This window comes from Petromyzon marinus, chromosome 35 (genome assembly GCF_048934315.1).
Source record: "Petromyzon marinus isolate PM22_M1 ecotype Great Lakes invasive population chromosome 35, UKy_Petmar_22M1.pri1.0, whole genome shotgun sequence".
NCBI classification, from domain to species: Eukaryota; Metazoa; Chordata; class Hyperoartia; order Petromyzontiformes; family Petromyzontidae; genus Petromyzon; species Petromyzon marinus.
In genome coordinates this window covers 7,713,522-7,733,081 of record NC_133701.1, presented here as the reverse complement: position 1 = coordinate 7,733,081, position 19,560 = coordinate 7,713,522, and the positions used below count along the sequence as shown (strand labels likewise).

The window sequence follows — 19,560 nt, the reverse complement described above, 5'->3', positions numbered from 1 at the left end:
CGTAACCCGCACATAACAGCAATGCAAACACAGTTCAAGCATAGCCTTACAAGGAGCGCCAACCGTACAGAGAAATGCGCACGCAGAAACGCGTAAAATGAAGGCTGCTTTAGGGGGGGAAGAGGATGGTGGTTTTTGAACAAGTCTTGTGAGAAAAAAAAGTATTTCCCACAGCCGTTCTCCGGCAAATGGCAAGCACTGCTGTGGGATTCGATTCGGATTCTACATCTCATGACGTGATGTCGATAGCACAATTAATTAGAATACGGAAGAAGAAGAAGAGACGGCGAAAACACGAAGCCACATGGACGCACAAACAAATGGACGACAACACAACATGCGTGTTGCACGTGAGCGGTGGCCAATTATGTGGTAAGGTGGCACACTAAGCTAAACATTGGATTTTACCAGATAAAGCCCACTGAGCTTTCATAGTTATTTTTCAGCAGTGATCTGGCCGTAAGCAATAGTTCAACAAAGCGGCTTACCGCGTGGAAATGTATTGCAGCCAAAAACTCTAAACGCACGTTGGTTCTCAATGTGGAGGGAAAGACCTCCGGAACCGGAGAAAAATACGCGAGGCCACAGGGAGACTCCAAATATTCAGACGCAGGCGCGGATCGTCCACCAGGGGCGTTGGGGCGCCGCCTTACCAAGCAGCTCGAGATGATAAATTATTTTTCTAAAAATATATATATACTTTTCTATCAATTGTCACGTTGCGTTTTCATTTTAAAAATATATAATGATTCTTTCAACGTGAATTGCCTAACGAAGATAACATTTGAAGCTCTTCACAAATCTGGCTGTCGCCTGATGAAGCTGAAACGTACTCGGATTGTAAATGTTGCGGCTTTGCTCTCCAACACACCGGTGTGCTGTACCGGTAACAGACATTTTAAGTTCATATTAGAAACCGCTGCAACACCACAGTCTGATTTGTGCCTCGGGGAGGTCTCGGCTGTGAAGGCGTCCGTGTTGAGCGATTTCCTTTCGTTCATCGCGATTAGCTTCGCACTGTAGCCATGCCGTTTGAGACCCATTCAGGTCGGTGAAAAAGGCGCCACAACGCGATACCGCACTGTGCAAATATAGCAGCTCACGGCCAACACGCTCGAGGAGGAAACAAGTGACGTTACGGTTGCCACGGATAACGGTGAGACAAACAGTGACCACACAACAAAACAAGCTCGAATGATTAGTGAAGTAGAGAGCAGGTCATGTGCACTTTGTATTAATGTCGCCAGTGACTACAGATCAAAGCTTTTTTCGATTTAAAGCTTTCGCAAACTGCAGGGATTCATTATTTCCTGGTTCTTTCGGTAAAGTCACGTAGAAGGGAAGTAATAAAATAGTAAAAATTAAACATAATAAAATTCTCACGACGTTTCGACCACAACGCAAGCAGCCGTCCTCAGGTGCTTGGGTTGTCGCCGTAACGTCGTGAGAATTTTATAATGTTTTAGTTTTCATTATTTTATTATTTCCCTTCTACGTGACTTTACCGAAAGAACCAAGAATACAGATCAAAGCTTTTTTTGTGTAGGTGGGTGTACGACGGTATGTGGCGGTTATTGTGCAGTTGTGCGGTGCCTTGGTTGCCTTGGCGAATTTGTTGAGTAGTGTCAGCTGATCTTTCATTATTCTTTAGGGCTTTCGGCAGTGTCAAAGGGGTTGCATAGTGTGGACTTGAGGGTCATTGGGACAATATTTGGGTGCTTTGTTGTTCTCTTTCGTATTGATTAGAAATGCCTACCGTTAGTAGATAAGCCAATAACATTTCGATTTAAAGCTTTCGTGACTGCAAGGATTCATCTTCTTTGGTTCTTTCGGTAAAGTCACGTAGAATGAGAATAAAATAATAAATTGATAAAATAAAATAACAATAATATTCTCACGACGTTTCGCCCACAACACAAGCGGGACGAGACTGTCAGACAGTCTCGTCTTTCACCTGATGAAGGCCGCTTGTGTTGTGGCCGAAACGTCGTGAGAATATTATTGTTATTTTATTTTATCAATGTATTATTTTATTCTCATTCTACGTGACTTTACCGAAAGAACCAAGGAAGAAGCCAATAACATGACGAGGTTTTTCTTAATTAGAAAACCATCTTTTCAGAGGTCACTCACAACAGCCCCGCCTAGTGGCAATGCTACGAGCTGCCACTGGACTCGTGTTGTAATGCAAGTGTACTAATTGAGGTGGTGCACATCATGGCACAACTCTCCTTTAAAAGCATTTGCGGAAGCATGTTATTGACATTCTTGCCCAAAAAATTGCCGAAATATGGCACGTGGTTTTTTTTTTTTTTTTGTTGCGGAGCTGAGTGATGCATTTCCCATCGATAGGTCGTTTTGTAGGTTTGACTGAAAACAGGTGAATCGTCCACGGATGAACAGATGGACGGGTGAATGGATGGACAGACGAATGGAGAGACAGATAAAGAGATGGACTGGAAAACGGAAGGACGGACAAACGGATAGACAAATGGATAGAGAAACGAATAGGAGGGACAGGTGAATGGATGGACTGACCAACAGATGGAAAGACGAATGGAAGAACAGATGGACAGAGGGACATAATATATCCAAACCATAGCGATAGGTAACCAATAGACCTATCTCTCACTTGTGATGTGATGAAAGCATTTTCTGTTGTAAATCATTGGCTTCCTTAAAAACAACTTTCTGTAACACTGCGGGGTACATATTATGTACTTGGATCCCTACAGAATTAACTTTTAATGTATGCGTGAAATTTAAGTATCAAATGTGCTAAACTGGAACAAAATAAAGTTACAATGTATTTTTCGAAAAGGATAATGGTTAAGTTGCCTTTCGATATTGTCTGAGAACATCTACACATTTTCAAGAAAACATATGCTCTTTCCTTGTCAACACAAAGCCCGTTATAGAGTAATTTAATTATTCTGTGACACACACTGCACACTAAACAATTAGATGACATACAAGAGTCCATCACCATCACCAGTGGCCCTGATCAATCCGCTGCTGGATGAAGGTATGAAGATTCACACTTTACTTCCATCACTGGTAACGAAAGCTGGGTGTAAACTCTGTACTATGAACAGCCACGACCACCCACAAAAGGTAAGCACTACTTTAAAACACAATAAAAACATATTCTTGGTTCTTTCGGTAAAGAGACGGAGATAGAAAATAAAAATAAAATAAAAAATGAATAAAAAATAATTTTAATAAAAAATAAAAGGTTTTATTTTTAATTTTACTAATAATTTTTTAACTTTAATTAGATCTTTAATTTCTATCTACGTAACTTTACCGAAAAAACCAAGAATATGAATTCCTGAGTCACGAAAGTATTAAGTCAAATAGAATTAAAACATGTTAACTCCTTAACATAAACTGAACAGCTACCTTAGGATGACTCTTCAGACGTATGGATATTTCATTAAATATTGCTACTGCTATGAAAGAGACGATTCGTCAAGCAGGCGGGATATTTTTTTAGTTTTGTGTATATACAATTAAATTCTAACAGAATGTTTTTTTTATACGGGTAAATGTTATCCTTTCTGGAATCCAAACACGTGATGTTGCCCTGTGTCTTGTGAATGCATCGCAGTTGATCCATACAACTCATTCAGGTGCTGTCTGAGCTGCGTTCGGACCATCAAGCCGGTGTCTAAAACTCTGCTGTAAAGGTTCAGCGCTTAAATAATTTATTTTCACTTACCACATTTGCCACTAACAATGACGCATAACATAAAAAGATGTACACAATCAAGGGACGTTTCGAGGGAAGACAAAACGTTTCGTTAGCAGAGAGAGAGAGGGGGGGGATACTGATTCATACTTTGCCCTTTTTCGGCCTCTCTCTAATCTCAAGAAGGGTACATTACCTTAAATACCAGCCGATTGTACATTGTAATCTTACAAGGCAGCGCTAGTGATGAATGTAGTGAGTATATTTTCACTGCTTCTACATCACTGCCAAAGCAGTCCCTTAGTAAAATAGAATAAATAAAACATTGGCGTTTTCCAAATTGGTCACACCAGGATATATTGGGCCAGGTTAATACCCTTGCGGATGAATTGATGGATGTATTGGATTGATGGCTTGTTGATGGATGGATGGACGGACGGATTGTTTGCATCGTGAGACTGAGAAATGGCAACAGCTTGGAGTGCCCTTTATCCAGCAGTTGATATATCATAGCCAATGATGATTATCTTGCAGAAGCAGCCAAAATGCATCAGATTGGCAATTTCCCCCATTGTTGGTGTGAGAGACAGCAAATTTCCCCCCTCCCCCCCATAAAAAAATACATGCAAAGGAGCATTTACCGGCGCCGAAATTTCAGCCTATACATCCATCTTGGAATCAGTCTTCATATTTCATCAATGACTACGACAACGGTTGCAGTTCCGATGAAATTCACTGGTGAATTCCTCATTCCATATTGAGGACTCGGTAAATCAGACTGACTGGTTCGCCACGGTGGCGAGATGTTAACTACTTCGCCTGGTTTGCAGGAGGTTGTGGGTTTGATCCCGACCCTGACGCCGGTATATTTGGAGTTTGCATGTTCTCCCCGTGGTCGCGTGGATTTTTCTCCGGGTCCTCCAATCTTTCCCCCCACATTAAGAAACAAACGCGCGTTTAGAATATTTGGCTGCTATACGTTTCCACGTGATAAGCCACTTCGTTGAGCTATCATTTGTGGCCGGGTCACTTCTAAAAAAGAAATCTACATAGCTCAGTGGGAGGGGGGCCTTGCCTGGTAAAAAAAAAAGGTTAATAGTAAAAAGAAAATCTCACCCACACTGTGTTTGTTGCAGATCACTACACTTCTCCTTTTGCTTCTTCCCTCGCACACCTCCACTTTGGAATTCCCTGCACATCGTTTATTTTCAAAATCTCTTAGAAGCTCATTGTAAGTCATGTATGGACTCAAATGCTGCAACTCCGATCGTAACGGTTGTTGCTGGCTGCTTGGCATTTCGATAATTTGGGCAGAGATTAATAAAACGAAAACTTCACCATTCATGGAAAGTAATGCAATAAAAGCGTGGAAAAATATAAATATTTTACGCGTGTAAAACACCGACATACACGAGGGTTTACCAATAAGGAGCCGATAAGCTTCTTATGGCCGCAGCAGAAAGAAAGCTGCAATGTGCCAAGTGTCTGCAGTAAAACCGCGACACTCGGAAGGTGGCAAGGCGTGGCACTCAGTCAGAGCATCGACGCAATTCACAGATGGAGACACAGGCGGAATAAACGACAGCTCCTTTCTCCAGTGGTCATTTTCTCCGAGGATTACAGTAGGGGGAACGCTATAAATGTGCTGTTTCGTTTACATGGAAATTTAAATTAAAAGGCGCCTTGGGGGATTTTTTGTAATCATGGATTTGAGCACCAAAAGCCACATTGTGCCGATAGCCACTTTTTTTTTAGAAGGCTTTGCCTTTGGGCCTCTGTCTCGGCAACTGTGATCATAATAACAACAACACCAATAATCGTAATCCAAACGCTCGCTGGGCTCTTTTGTAACCTGCCGGGCATCCTCACCTGAAAACCATCTCGTCCACGTTATGCAGCTTAAATGTAACCTTGACTACACTCTTGCCAACACATTTGGCAGCCAATAGTGGGGCATTAAATTACATACTTCCCAGATTTAGGCCATGGGAACACAATATATTTAGAGGATCTTTAAAAAAAGCGTTCAAGTTGAAAACTAATTGTCGGTGGTCGTAATAGCAATCACACATGCCCTGCTGCTGAATAGTTCCCAATATATAAATCCTACCTCCAGGCAAGGGTAGCAGCCCGATTGCCGGACGCACATTAAAACTGGTTAATTTCAGTGGTGGGTGTTTGTGTACCATTATTAGGTGCTCGCTAACGGCGCTTGTCCCAACAGCTTGGTAAGGCTATAGGGGGTCTTTGTCTTTGTACCATTATTACAATAAGGCACTTAGCATCTTAGTGGTACATTTATAAAAACGACCAATGAATCCCATATTTATTCTTTTTTGGCTTCTTCATCTGAAAATGAATGCTGACAAAAGTAAGCGCCGGTGCAGTTATCAGGCATTTTAGCTTAGTGTAAGCCGATATGACAGCCTTTTGAAATGAATGTGTGCACATATATTTTTTAAATTTAATTTAATTCAAATTAATGTGTGCACATAAAACGTATGGTTCTCCCCACCTGCACTATTATTCAGTTCTGATGGGGTTCTGTTGTTTGTCATTTATAGGCATGAACATGTCCTTGTGTGTATCGCGACCGAAGTTTTAATTCCTGGCCATGGGTGACATCCATGGCAAGTGAACCCTGAAATGATGCCACGCTTCCTGTTGGTCAGCTCAGCATTAGGCGGGCAACTGATACGATGTGAAGCTGTGTATAAAGCATCACTGCGGAGACAAAGATGGCCTGGAATGGTACTCGTCAAATCTTCATTTCACGCACCCGTGTCTACTTTAATAGGTGCTCAAAGCAGCACTCACCCCAACAGTCTATAACGGCTACAAGGGTGATAAAAAAAGGCAGAAGCTTTTTTTGTTTTACCCCGAGGACCTCCCTTAGGTTTGCCATTACTGGGGGGGTAGGGGGATGGTGAGTCGGGTGGAGGGGTAAATGTTTTCCTCCGCCTCCCCCCCAAACAGATAAAATATTTTTAGTTGACAATGCCAGAGTTGAGCCTTGTGAGCGCACAAATGGGATGCAGGGTTGGGGCTGTCTGCGTGGTGACCAGCGGATGGAAGCGAAGAGACAGGTTTTTGGATCTCACGACGCGGAGCTTTGAGCGTTACTCCCTCTTATGCTTGGGGGGGGGGGGTGTTCTTCAGGCTCGCCAGTTTCTTCCCAACGAGAAGAAAAAAAATTCACCGTTAATGGAATCCCCAATGTAGCAGCACCCTCATGAAAAACATCGCGAGCCTTCACAAGATTAAATGCGTTCCTATTATTACCATTTCAAAGTGCACATAATACGTTAAGGCAAAAATAACGTGTTGTGTTTTATTATTATTATTATTTCCAGTTATTTGTCCGTCTCTTATTGGATAAAGGCCTCCCCACATCGCGTCGGTCATGGGGATCGTTTGACCATATTTCACCATGCTGATCGGTGCGGGACGGTGGAAGTCTTTTTATTTTATCCCTCCCCCAACCACCCCCCTCCAATCCCGCCAATTGAAATTTGACAAATCGCACGCCGACACCATTGGTAGAGCTCGAGAGATGGTTACGCTGCTTTTGTGAGATTTGCAGTGAATTGGGCTCAATCAGTAACCATAAATAAGTGAGATTGATAGCTTTTAAATCTGATATTGGCTCGCTCAGTACACACACACAAAATAGGCGCCTGGTACGAAGGTACTAGCTGAAAGCAATTTTTCCTAATCTTTAATGCGACACCTTGACAGTGGGGAAGGTGATTCATGCAGAGCCCACGTGCACCTGCAGTAAGCAGGCGATCGCTAACAGCACTCCGCCTTGATGGCTCCCCACGATGTTTTTTTTTTGTAGATTTGACCCCCCTGTTGTTTGGCACGGCGTCCCGACGTTTCATCCCAGGCGCTGAGAGATTCTCGAGGAGCCCAATTCCTTCCGGCGCATGGAGCGAAACGTCGGGCATCACGCCGAGCAACGACAATGCACGGTGATGCGTGTATTGTACGTTGAACGTCTTTCACACCCTGCGTAGCCAACCGCGTTAATCGGAGGTGCGGGGGAAGCCGAAAATAAGTCGGAGAGAAGTGCAGTGTGACTGTGAAATACTGTACCTATGCTGCAGCATTACTTTGCGTGAATCCTAATACTGTACAGCGTTCTGGGAGTGGAGTTTGAGCGTCGTTAAGAATTCATCTTTGTACCTGAAACTCCCACCGTGCTGGGCTATGAGGTGGTCAATAAACAGAAACAGGAGGCAACGTGGGCTCCGACCCATCAGGTAAGGGGTTCATGAGTGTCACCTTTCCCCAGGTAATTTGGTTTTTCGCGTACATTGAAAATAGTTGTTAAAGAAGCGACCAAGCATCCCGACGTGGCGTATGAAAATAATGTACAGCCCTTTGTCATTCCACTGCTGGATGAATGCCTCCACGCACCGTGTTGGACATTTCCGTTGTTTGACCATACTTTACCACGCTTTACAATGCAGGGTTTGTTGAAGGGGGGGGGGGCGGGGCAATGAGCAATTCAGATATCACTCGCCACTGACCAGGATTTTAAACTATTAAAAAAAAATTGATTTAAAGCTTTCGTGACTGCAGTAATTCATATTCTTAGCTCTTTCGGTAAAGTCGCATTGAAGGGAAACAATAAAATAATAAAATATATAAACAATAAAAATTCTCACGACGTTTCGACCATAACACAAACGGTCATCATCAGGTGTGAAAACCCAAGCCGTTGGTTCTTCACAACCAACGGCTTGGTTTTTCACAACCAACGGCTTGGTTTTTCACACCTGATGATGACCGTTTGTGTTATGGTCGAAACGTCGTTAGAATTTTTTTATTGTTTTATATATATTTTATTATTTTATTGTTTCCCTTCAACGTGACTTTACCGAAAGAGCTAAGACTATAAAAAAAACCTTTTTTTTTATTTTACCAGGTAGAGCCCACTGAGCTATATGGCTCTTTTTCAGAAGCGACCTGGCCACAAATGATAGCACAACGATGTGGCTTATTACGTGGAAATTTATTGCAGCCAAATTCTCTAAACGCATGTTTGTAAACGTAGAGGGGAAAACCGGAGGACCTGGAGAAAAATCCACGCGATCACGGGGGGGGGGGGGACATGCAAACTCCAAATATACAGCAGCAGCAGGCGTCAGGGTCGGGATCGAACCCACGACCTCCTGTATACCAGGCGAGGTAGTTGACATCTCGCCACCACGGTACTCTGGTTACCGGGTTGATGATTGATGTCACAGTGTGCAAACCACTGTGCTAACCCTCTACCCTCCCCCCCCCCACCCCCGTCATCTCCCACCGAACGTGGCAACCTCCTGAAATTAAGTTCTGAGACTCATTCCTTGACATCCATGGCACAGTGCTCATCCTTCGGATACACCGCCATCTGCAAGGGAATGTGGAATTTCCACCGCTATCTCAGGACCACCAACAGAGGCAACACTCCGTCGCTCATTTCAGCATTATACCAAAAAAAACCACACACTTTTACAGGAAGCAAAAACAACAGAATCAAATCATCGCAGCCAAGACTTAATCTCTCCCGGCGTTCTCCGCGCACGCGAGCTGGAATATATATTTTTTCCGCATTAGGCACACCACATTCACCGTCACACTAGCCGTGCCTACCTACTCCAGTCGAGCGACCCCGGAAAATATTGAGTGAGAAATTAAGCGCCGATCGCATTGATCTTACAAACAACTCTGTGGCATGACCTTGTTTAAAGCGGGGGGTGGGGCGGGATACAGAAACAACCGATGCTAATGAATCTTTAAGCAAAACAGAATTAACCATATTAACTGCTTTTTATCGATCGTGCATTCTGCTCTCGCTGCCAGCACCGGTGTGTATGTAAAGTGTATGTATTTCCATCGATTATTTGTTCTCATTTTAGCATTTTGTTGAGCACCCTCCAACTATTACGACAGTGTGTAAGTCATTATTCACTGCCATCGTGATTTAGAAGGGCCGCTGATCCTTCAGTCGAGAAGGGAGGCAGCAGTCTCAGCCCCCTCTACCTCCCTGGACTACTCAATGGGGCACCTCACCAACAAGCACCACGGAGAGGCTCTCCCTTGCCTCATTATCGCACGGTGTATTCACGACGCTGAGTGGTTATTATGCCCCCCCCCCAGCACATGGGATACGCAACAATGATCGCTCACATTTGCGAGGCGCATTTTTTAATCCGGAGATCCCAACGACGCGTACGCGTTGCGAAAGGAAGTTCGTACAGTTATATGCGTATATGATAATGATGATAACGACGACGCGAAATAAGCTCCGCGTATCTCCTTACCGCCGGTAGCCCTGCAGCGAGGAGGGCCAGGACATGCGCGACTTGTGCAGCCCTGGTCGATTGCACGTGTCCATGGCGTCGGCGCGCTCCATGCCGTAGTTTCGCTGGGACATTGCGTCCGTGTCAGACAGCACGCGGCGCTGAATCTTGATGTGGGTGCGCGGTTGGCGCCACAGGTGCTTGGGCGCCTTGGGTGAGTCCAGGTCCCGGGACGGCGTGATGATCGTGGGACACACGCCGATCATTTTGGTCTCCATTTGGCGACGGCTCGGTCAAGTTCACCCACTTCCCCCCTCCGCCCAAAAAAAAGAGAAAAAACCTTTCTTGTCTCCCCCCACCTCGAGTGGAGCGCATGGACGTCCGCACGATCGTAGCGAGGTTCCGCCGCTTCTGCGGAGCAGCCTATCGATCGTAGCTGTCCTGTGACAAGGGGGACAAATACAAGTTGTTATTTTGTTGTTTTATTCGCCGTCGTCACAATCGGTAAAAAAATCAATCCACTGCCGGATGAAGCCTCCGCCGTCTCTCCAGCGACGTATCAATCAACTCAAAACGTGCACACGAGCACCACATAAAAGCAATGTTAATGTGCTGTGTGTTTGTAACACTCGACACATTCGTCAAGGACACTGCCCAAAGAGGACAAATGTAAACGCACATTTGACGTTTATTTGCTGCGAATAAGGGCCATGCCTGATACTATCGCCGATTATATACTTTTCCGATGAGGACAGCACCACGAACGTGTTGATTGTGCATGTGCACCATTGCCAACGCAGCAGCAGCAGCAGCGTGACAACATTATTTGTGCATTTGTCGATGTCTAAGGAACGCCTGCCCCCCCCCCTCCCCCCACCGTGCGGCCATACTTCACCATGCGGTTCAGTGTATGCCGGTAAAAGTGCAGTGGGACCCAGGAACCAGCGCAAGTATCACTCGCCGCTGCCGTCTGCTGCGGCTGAGAATTGAACCGAGGTCGCCACGTCCGTTGCAGCCGTGCCCAAACCACGGCACTTACCACCACCCCCGCCTCCACCCCCTGTATTTTACTGCTGAATCCTAATGAATTCATGTCATGCGTGGACACTCATGTCCACGTATTGTTTTAGGTCACACTTTTGGCGCCACGAGTCAAATCGTATTCCCGCTTACATGAGCGTAGCGTGACGCTCATCTGCCCATTACCGCCAGGGACTCGGCCACACTCTGAAAGTTGAGGGATTCCTATTGCGAATAGGGAATGGTTTCTGGTGGTTATTGCTTCGATTACACAGAGTACTCAGCTGCCTGTTCATGCGCTACTGTGTTTTTTTAAAAAATGTTCCACCATCAGCGCAATCAGCATTCCCACATTTTTGATGGGAGATACCAAAAAAATAATTGTTGGTATCAAAATATGTTTGGGGGCGTCCGCACAACCACGACACCCATAGTTACACCACGCCCGCCCCTCCTCCCCTCTCACAACCTTGAGCCAGTGGAGAAAAATTCCACATTCCTGTGATTGCGAAGAGTCACTGCATAGCAACACCACTGCAAAATGCCCACAAAGTGCCACTGTTTTTTTTTTATCAACCACCAACGGGATGAGTGGATCCGCAGATGAGCTATTGAACTCGCAGACCCTTAGATTGTGAGTCATGTACTCTAGCCAACCGCATTGCTACCAGATTAGATACTCTTGTCCATGGACTGCAAAATGCATCCCTAAGTGAATCACAATTTTTTTTGGCTCTTTTTGGTAAAAAAAAAAGATACTCTTGTCCATGGACTGCAAAATGCATCCCTAAGTGAATCACAATTTTTTTTGGCTCTTTTTGGTAAAAAATATACTCTTGTCCATGGACTGCAAAAATGCATCCCTAAGTGAATCACAATTTTGTTTGGCTCTTCTTGGTTAAAAAAGATACTCTTGTCCATGGACTGCAAAATGCATCCCTAAGTGAATCACAATTTTTTTTGGCTCTTTTTGGTAAAAAAGATACTCTTGTCCATGGACTGCAAAAATGCATCCCTAAGTGAATCACAATTTTTTTTGGCTCTTCTTGGTAAAAAAATATACTCTTGTCCATGGACTGCAAAATGCATCCCTAAGTGAATCACAATTTTTTTGGCTCTTTTTGGTAAAAAAGATACTCTTGTCCATGGACTGCAAAAATGCATCCCTAAGTGAATCACAATTTTTTTTTGGCTCTTCTTGGTTAAAAAAGATACTCTTGTCCATGGACTGCAAAATGCATCCCTAAGTTAATCACAATTTTTTTTGGCTCTTTTTGGTAAAAAATATACTCTTGTCCATGGACTGCAAAAATGCATCCCTAAGTGAATCACAATTTTTTTGGCTCTACTTGGTTAAAAAAGATACTCTTGTCCATGGACTGCAAAATGCATCCCTAAGTTAATTAAATTTTTTTGGCTCTTTTTGGTAACAAAAAAAACAATCATGTTGTTTTGTTTGTGTTTGAATATGCAATGGGAAAGTCACACTTCTAAAATTGCTCCAAATTTTATTATTACAATTATTAAGTGAGCATGGGAAAATATATGATTTCAATTACCCAAACCTTTCCCAATGAATACCAATATAGTAAGCTTTTGTGATCACGCCACAGATATTATAATGCATGAATATTAAACGATATATAGTGTACAGCTCCCATGAATAGAATTCAGGGATTTTACATCTGGACATTTGTAATCAATTGACGCTGCTGTTGAAAACCCGATCATTCCCAGCATTAATACTGAGTGCACTGTGATGCTGAACAACTGACTCGCAGTCCTGTCAATGTGGTTGAATCTCGAACAGGATGTGCTTTCTGCCAGTTCCACCTTGACAGAGTGCCAAGTGAGGATTCCGGCGAGATAATTCACAATCATCGCGAAACACCAGCGGACAACAAACCGTGATAATTTCCGGCTCGCGAAAGCAACGTAATACAAGAGCCATCACAGAGATGTAAGCACAAACTCTAGCATGCTGGTTGCACTTCGAAGCCAGAATGGGTATATATTTCCTCCACAGATAAATAGAGCCACATTTATGCATTGACTATTACAGTCAATTATTGTAAAATAATAATAAAAATTCGATAAATCTGCTTATGAATTGTACATTGAATAATCATAATAATTTACAGACCTTGGTAATTCCATTATGGGAGAGAGGCATTCCGCAAAACCACGTCAGCAAGAGCTTTGTTTGACGATACTTCGCCATTCTGGTCCGTGGATAATGGTGAAGGTTGGGGTGGCGGGCAGGACCAGTTAAGAAGACATCACTTGCAATTGATTGTAGCCGTGGTTGGGAATTTTACTTGGGTAACTCAAGCACTCCATGAGCACTCCTTCAAACAATGCATCAATGGCAAAGTAAATAAAGACGGCGGGTAGCTCCGATTAGCACGTTTGGCGGCGGACGGTGCGAAAGAAGTTCAACGTACATATGCACACACACACGATACATTTTTTTTTCATAAAATCTTTGAAATCGGGAAAATATTTCCAAAAGCGCCTGATCGTCACGAGGGGTGGAGCAAGAGCTGAAAAAGCATTGAAAGGAAGACTAAAGGCGAGACGTGCGCTTGACACGACATCGGTTGTCATTAAGGATCAGAGAAATAGACTTTGGCAGGATGCAGTGCTGGAAGGATTGACCACCAATGGTCGTGGCCAGAGTATGGGAACACGCTTACGGCAAAGACCAAAGGATTAACAGACAACTAAAAAAGGTGACATTGAAGAATATGTTGAAGCAGAACAGATTATGGGTGCCCAATTACTAGAGGGCAATGTGTTTTAACCAACATGGCAAATTGTTATGTTTAAAAATATACATTAATATGGATTTATATTTTTTAGGAATACCCATGGCCCGTGGGGAAATATTTTATTTGGGGTTTTTTTTTTAAATCACAAGAATGTGTATGCAGGCACGACAATTTCACTTTGGTGGATAGTACGGGGGAGGGGGGCAGGAATGTTTTGTTTTCCGAAGTCTGCTACCCACCCAGGAATGACGCTGTACAGAACAGCCCCCCCACACCCACACTGCTGAATTATTCCACTGAATCATTCAGCACCGCATTTAACGTCTGGGTAAGACAAGCCCCTTGATTTAATAAGGCTGGCTTATGTGATCGAAAATGCATATGGTCCTTCTCACACAGCACAGTGCCCCTTACTCCCTCCCCCCCCATCATCTGTCAGCGCATTAAAGATCGCTCGCGTTCGCAAATTGAGTGGCGGCGCAAGCCTGGGTGGTGCAACGTCCCAAAGAACAAACACGCCGTCTTACACGAATCACAAACATATATGTTAACTGGACTATCTATATACCATGAGATTGAGCATCTCTTTGTAAAGGGGTTTTTTGTTGTTGTCGGAGGGTGTCTCAATTGACACGTGCATAGCAAACAGCGTAATCATCCATCAATGGCACATTGTCTATACGAACAATTCAACATATAGAAACTGTGCAGTGGTGCGTGTGCGTGTGTGTGTGTACGGTACACGTGATATAACGCCAAAATTACTGTACCTTTGTGGAGTGTCAAAGGACAGGAAGACACAATAGCGGCCAAGCCAACGCGTCAAATGCGACGATACACGGATGGTGTGCCTCTGGTTTGATGTCGAACTTTCCCTCGCTTTGCACATGCGCCAGCGTGTTTCAATTAAAGACTTAAAGATATGCTGAGAGTGGATGACGGGCAGAAAGACGATCACGTGGACTAGGCAACATACGGAGCGCTAAAAGACAACTCAGACTGTCACGTGGGCACGGCGAGCAGGAATGATGACGGTGATTGATGATGGTCAAGAGTAATGACGAAACGGCTTCGACGGAATGGAATGCGCTCGAGCGGACGTACAGCGGGGAGATGGAGCGATGGATGGGGGAATGAGTTCACGTGCAGTTTTGCTGAGTGGATTACTACATCGCAGGATCATGAAATATGGTGACCGCTTGTTCAGGCTTTCATCCGGCACTGGATTTATCATGGCTAATGATGATACATATGCAGCGAAGAGATGCAGCAGTGGCGCAGTGGTTAGAGCACTGTGCTATGAATATGGCCACCTAAGTTAAATTCCCTTCCAAGGCGTTTATCCAGCAGTGAATTGACGCAGGGTGAACATTATTATACGCATATATAATAGTCCTGCATGCAAGACATATTATCGGCGGAGGGAGTCTGTACTGCATTCGGATTTTGGTGCAAAAAACACATCAGGTCAATGTTATAAAAAAATCGCGAAATGAAAATCGCATCAGAGATAGGGGTGGAGCGGGTGACGCAGTGGTTAGCGACTGCAAAGTGATTAGCGACTTGCACTACGACGCCGGGACACCTGAGTTAGATTTCCCGCGGACGGCCAAAACAAAGTGGCGAAAGATATCTGAACCGCAATTCTTCATCCAACCCACACTGACCAGCGTGGTGAAGTATGGCCAAACAACCCCCCGAAGACCAAACGTGGCGTGCGGGAGACATTAAACCAACGGTGGATTGACAAAGGTCTCCACGTTGTCAAGTTCGCAAACATCGACTCATGCACTGCGTATTTAAATTAGCAGTTGAATTGCACACACACACACAGGTACATCATATAGGTCGATATGACATGATGTCAATGGTGACAGCTGCTATAGGAAGACAATATAACCACACCAGTGTATTTATATTCTAAATCGAGCAGCCACGGTGATCCTACAGCAACCAAAATTAGCCACAGTCAACTTAATGAGCACAACACACAATAACAATTATACGCGCAGTATAATGATCCATTTACAAATGCCTCGGTGAGATATAACGACAGCTCCTTGCCTTATTACTTCCTTCAACAGCACTTTATCGAGCATAGACAAGACCCAGCTTAAATTTGACACGCGTGCCAAATTCGAGTGTTGCTGAGATATTTAATGCGCGGGTGGAGATTTCTCGGAGACGTGGAATGAACGTAAATTAAAATGCAGTGTTTCTCTCTCTAAATATATAGATCTCCAAATGAGTTTAGTTTGGGTATCTATAAATGTATCGCCTTGTGTAGAACACAACAACAAAAACACCCTCCCAAAGAAAGTCCTTGTTGCGCTATGGATGCAGTGACGCACACCCGAAGCACTCACCACTCTCGCTCGATCGGGATGGATGGACGCAGAGCTCACGCCGAGCAAACAACGACAACAAGCTACAGCCGGCAGGGTACAGCAGTGGCAGCAGTAGATGTATCCGCCCATCAAGCTGTCCGGAGGTGTACTTCTGCAGCCAGTACTAAACTACACAGCACGCTGTTTTATATATATATAGCCTGTATCATAGCACCTTTGAGCCACGCAGTCGCAGGTAGAATTTAAAGAGGAGGCGGAGACAATAACACGTGCACAGGAGCTCTTCCTCTTTGTAATCGTCTTGACCCACCAGTTTATTTGTCGGGCGGTCTGTGTGTGTTGTGTTTGTCCGGCTTGAGTGAACACGTGGTGTGGGCTCGCTGCTTGTTCCCCTCCGCGCTCCGTTCGCGTGTCGGCCGCGTCTCGCTCTCTCTGTGTGGTCCCCTCGCGCGCTCCCCCCCCCCTTCTCTCTCCGCTCTCCCCCCACCCACCCCGCACACCCCGCACACCCACCCCACCCAGCACCAAGACAAAGATCCCCCGTATAGCCTTCACAGATGGTAGGGGGACAAGTGCTGTTAGCGAGTAGCAACTATGAAGGCCGGCACGCCGCACGAAGCGGCGGGTGGACAGCACCACGCCTGGGCGTCTCTTGTCTCCCCGGTGGCGATGTTTACACACCGCTACATCAGGTACTCATTTGCGGCTGAGTCGACCTCAGGGAGCCCCCAGGACCGGCTCAGATAATCGTCACCGGTGTTGGCCGTGAGCGGGAATCGAACTCGGGTCACCGGGTTCGTTGCGCAGCACGCAAACCGCTCCCAGCACACGCACACTCAGCCACACACCCATCCGGCACACACACACTGGGAAGAAATTGCATTCATGGCAGATGAAAGAAGAGGAGGGTGAGACATTACCACCACCATCACCGCCGCCACGACCACCTCCGTACTCCACGACCACCACCACCCCCCAACCTTAAAGACCAAGATCCCCCCGTATAGTCCGAGCATACTTTTGGGGTAAGTACTGTTAACGGGCACCTATGAATGCCGGGTGGCCAACATCACGCCTGGCCGTCTTTGTCTCCCCAGTGGCGATGTGTACACACCGCACCAGGTACTCATTTAAGGCTGAGTCGACCTAGGTGAGACCCATGACCAGTTAAGATAATCGTCACTGGTGTTGGCCGTGAGAGGGAATTGGACTCGGGTCTACTACCACCTCCACCATTACAACTACGATCACTCAACCCCACCACCACCGTCAACACCCTACCACTATCGAACTATAACCAACCTACTATACCACCACTATCATCCTATCCCACTACTACAGCGACCTCCAACCGATCTACTACCGCCACCACCACCCAACCCCATGTGCACCAACACCAACATTGTCATGTAACCACCATACAACTATCACCATCCTACCCCCACCACCTCCATCATCCTAACTCACTACCACCACCCTAAACCACGACCACCGTAGCCACTATCTTACCCCCAAGAAGACCACTCTTCCCACAGCCACTACCGCCATCACCCTACCCAACTACCACCCCTACCTCCACTCTACCCCAACAACAACAACCACTCTACCCAATGACCACCACCCGAACCCACTCTACCACCATCCCACAACCTCCACCCTTCACTACTACCACCACTACATTCCTTCAGCTCCCAAAATCCCCTGCACGTCTCTTGTTGCCCAACCCACCCATCAGTCCCACCTCGCCTACCGCCCCCTAAAACTCTGGGTTGGTGCAAAGGGTCGTGTTCTAGGGCTATTGCCTTAAAAGAGCTGCATCGCTCATCGGATTCCTCCAGGATAAATAAATATTATGATTCAGAAAAATATGCGTAATTGGAGAACCTCTGAATAGCTCAAACCCAAAACTCCCTCTCAAGGGGTCCATGGGTGAAGAAACACCAAACAGCCACCAATGAACGAGCCAAGTCACAGGTTGTTGTTGATGTTGTTATTTTTCGATTTAAAGCTTTCGTGACTGCAATGATTCATCTTTTTTGGTTCTTTCGGTAAAGTCACGTAGAATGAGAATAAAATAATAAATTGATAAAATAAAGTAACACAATAATATTCTCACGACGTTTCGGCCACAACACAAGCGGCCTTCATCAGGTGAAGGGACGAGACTGTCTGGTAGGACAGCGCTGTCGTGAGAATATTATTGTGTTATTTTATTTTATCAATTTATTATTTTATTCTCATTCTACGTGACTTTACCGAAAGAACCAAAGAAGATGTTGTTATTTCTATATTCTTTGTTTTTTTCGGTAAAGTCAGGTAGAAGGAAAACAATAAAATAATAAAAATATAAAACAATACAATTCTCACGACGTTTCGACTGCAACACAAGCAATCATCATCGGGTGTGAAAACCACACCAAGAAAATATTTCTTTTTTTATTTAAAGCTTTCATTACTGCAGGGATTCATATTCTTGGTTCTTTCGGTAAAGTCACGTAGAAGGGAGAAAAAATATATATATTTTATTGTTTTTTCGTTTCCCTTCTACGTGACTTTACCGAAAGAACCAAGAATAAAAATATTTCTTCTTTAAATGTATTCTCAACCTCACTTCCAGAATTGGCCATTGTCCAAAAAGTTAAATTAACCACAGTACAAATTATACAAAGTCTCAGGGGATGTTTTTTCTTCTCGAACCGCATATCTATCAAGATCACCATATTCCAGGGCAAAGGTCCAGGCATAGAGAAAACAAGTTGCCGTGCTGGGCCTTGCAAAGAACTACACAGGGGAATATGCGAGGAAATCCAGGGGATGCAGACCAATGATGTCATGCAAGTTGCATACAACAAGATCAACAGAGTCCGAACATCAAGTGAGGAAAGTCCAGACTTCAGTGCCTTGTCGATGAAGCGAGGGGCCTGAACCCTCAGGTCACAGGTTTTAGATGCCGGCCCAATCAGGGCCGCGGAGCTCGCAAGTTCACAGGTTGCAGGCACAGGTCGAGCAGGTCTGGCACAGGTGCCCTGCACCATTGTGCGTGCATGATACGCCCACGCTACTACACTTCGAACCTCGACAACCTGAGTTCGACTCACGACCACGGCTGACATCAACGGTGAGTGATATCAGAAGTTATTTGGAACCAGTCATGGGCCTGCGTCGAATCAACCTTCAATGAGTGCCTGGTGCAGGGTAAACGTCAGCACTGGGAAGACAAAGGGGGTGTGGTGGCTGGGGGCTTGGACTCCACCCATCATCACTCAGAGGTCGATAAAACGAGCATCACTTAGTATTATGAATATACTCGACCCTGTCAATAGAATGTGGCTTTTCCACCACTGTCTAGGGGTTGTAAACGATGCTCATTTAAGCTGAAAAAAAGATTGTGACTTTGTTTTTCACTTGAATACATCGATACCACGTGTGCCTTAATA

General features: G+C 45.0%; 1 protein-coding gene across 4 annotated transcripts in view; it reads right to left on the bottom strand.

Annotated features, from left to right (window-relative positions):
- The window catches only part of LOC116948926 (3',5'-cyclic-AMP phosphodiesterase 4C-like), a 312,029-nt gene extending 295,460 nt beyond the window's left edge, over positions 1 to 16,569 (bottom strand). Inside the window, exons 1-2 of one of the 4 annotated variants that reach the window (XM_032966196.2) lie at positions 16,142 to 16,569; positions 10,006 to 10,425 (exon numbers count right to left, since the gene is read on the bottom strand). In XM_032966196.2, coding sequence (XP_032822087.2) covers positions 10,006 to 10,262 — 257 coding nt within the window. In that variant the 5' untranslated portion in view covers positions 10,263 to 10,425; positions 16,142 to 16,569. Of the gene's footprint in view, positions 1 to 10,005; positions 10,426 to 14,545; positions 14,778 to 16,141 lie in introns of those variants that run through there. The other 3 variants (XM_032966198.2, XM_032966200.2, XM_032966201.2) reach the window with 3 other exon arrangements.
- Between the last annotated feature and the right edge of the window lie 2,991 nt (positions 16,570 to 19,560).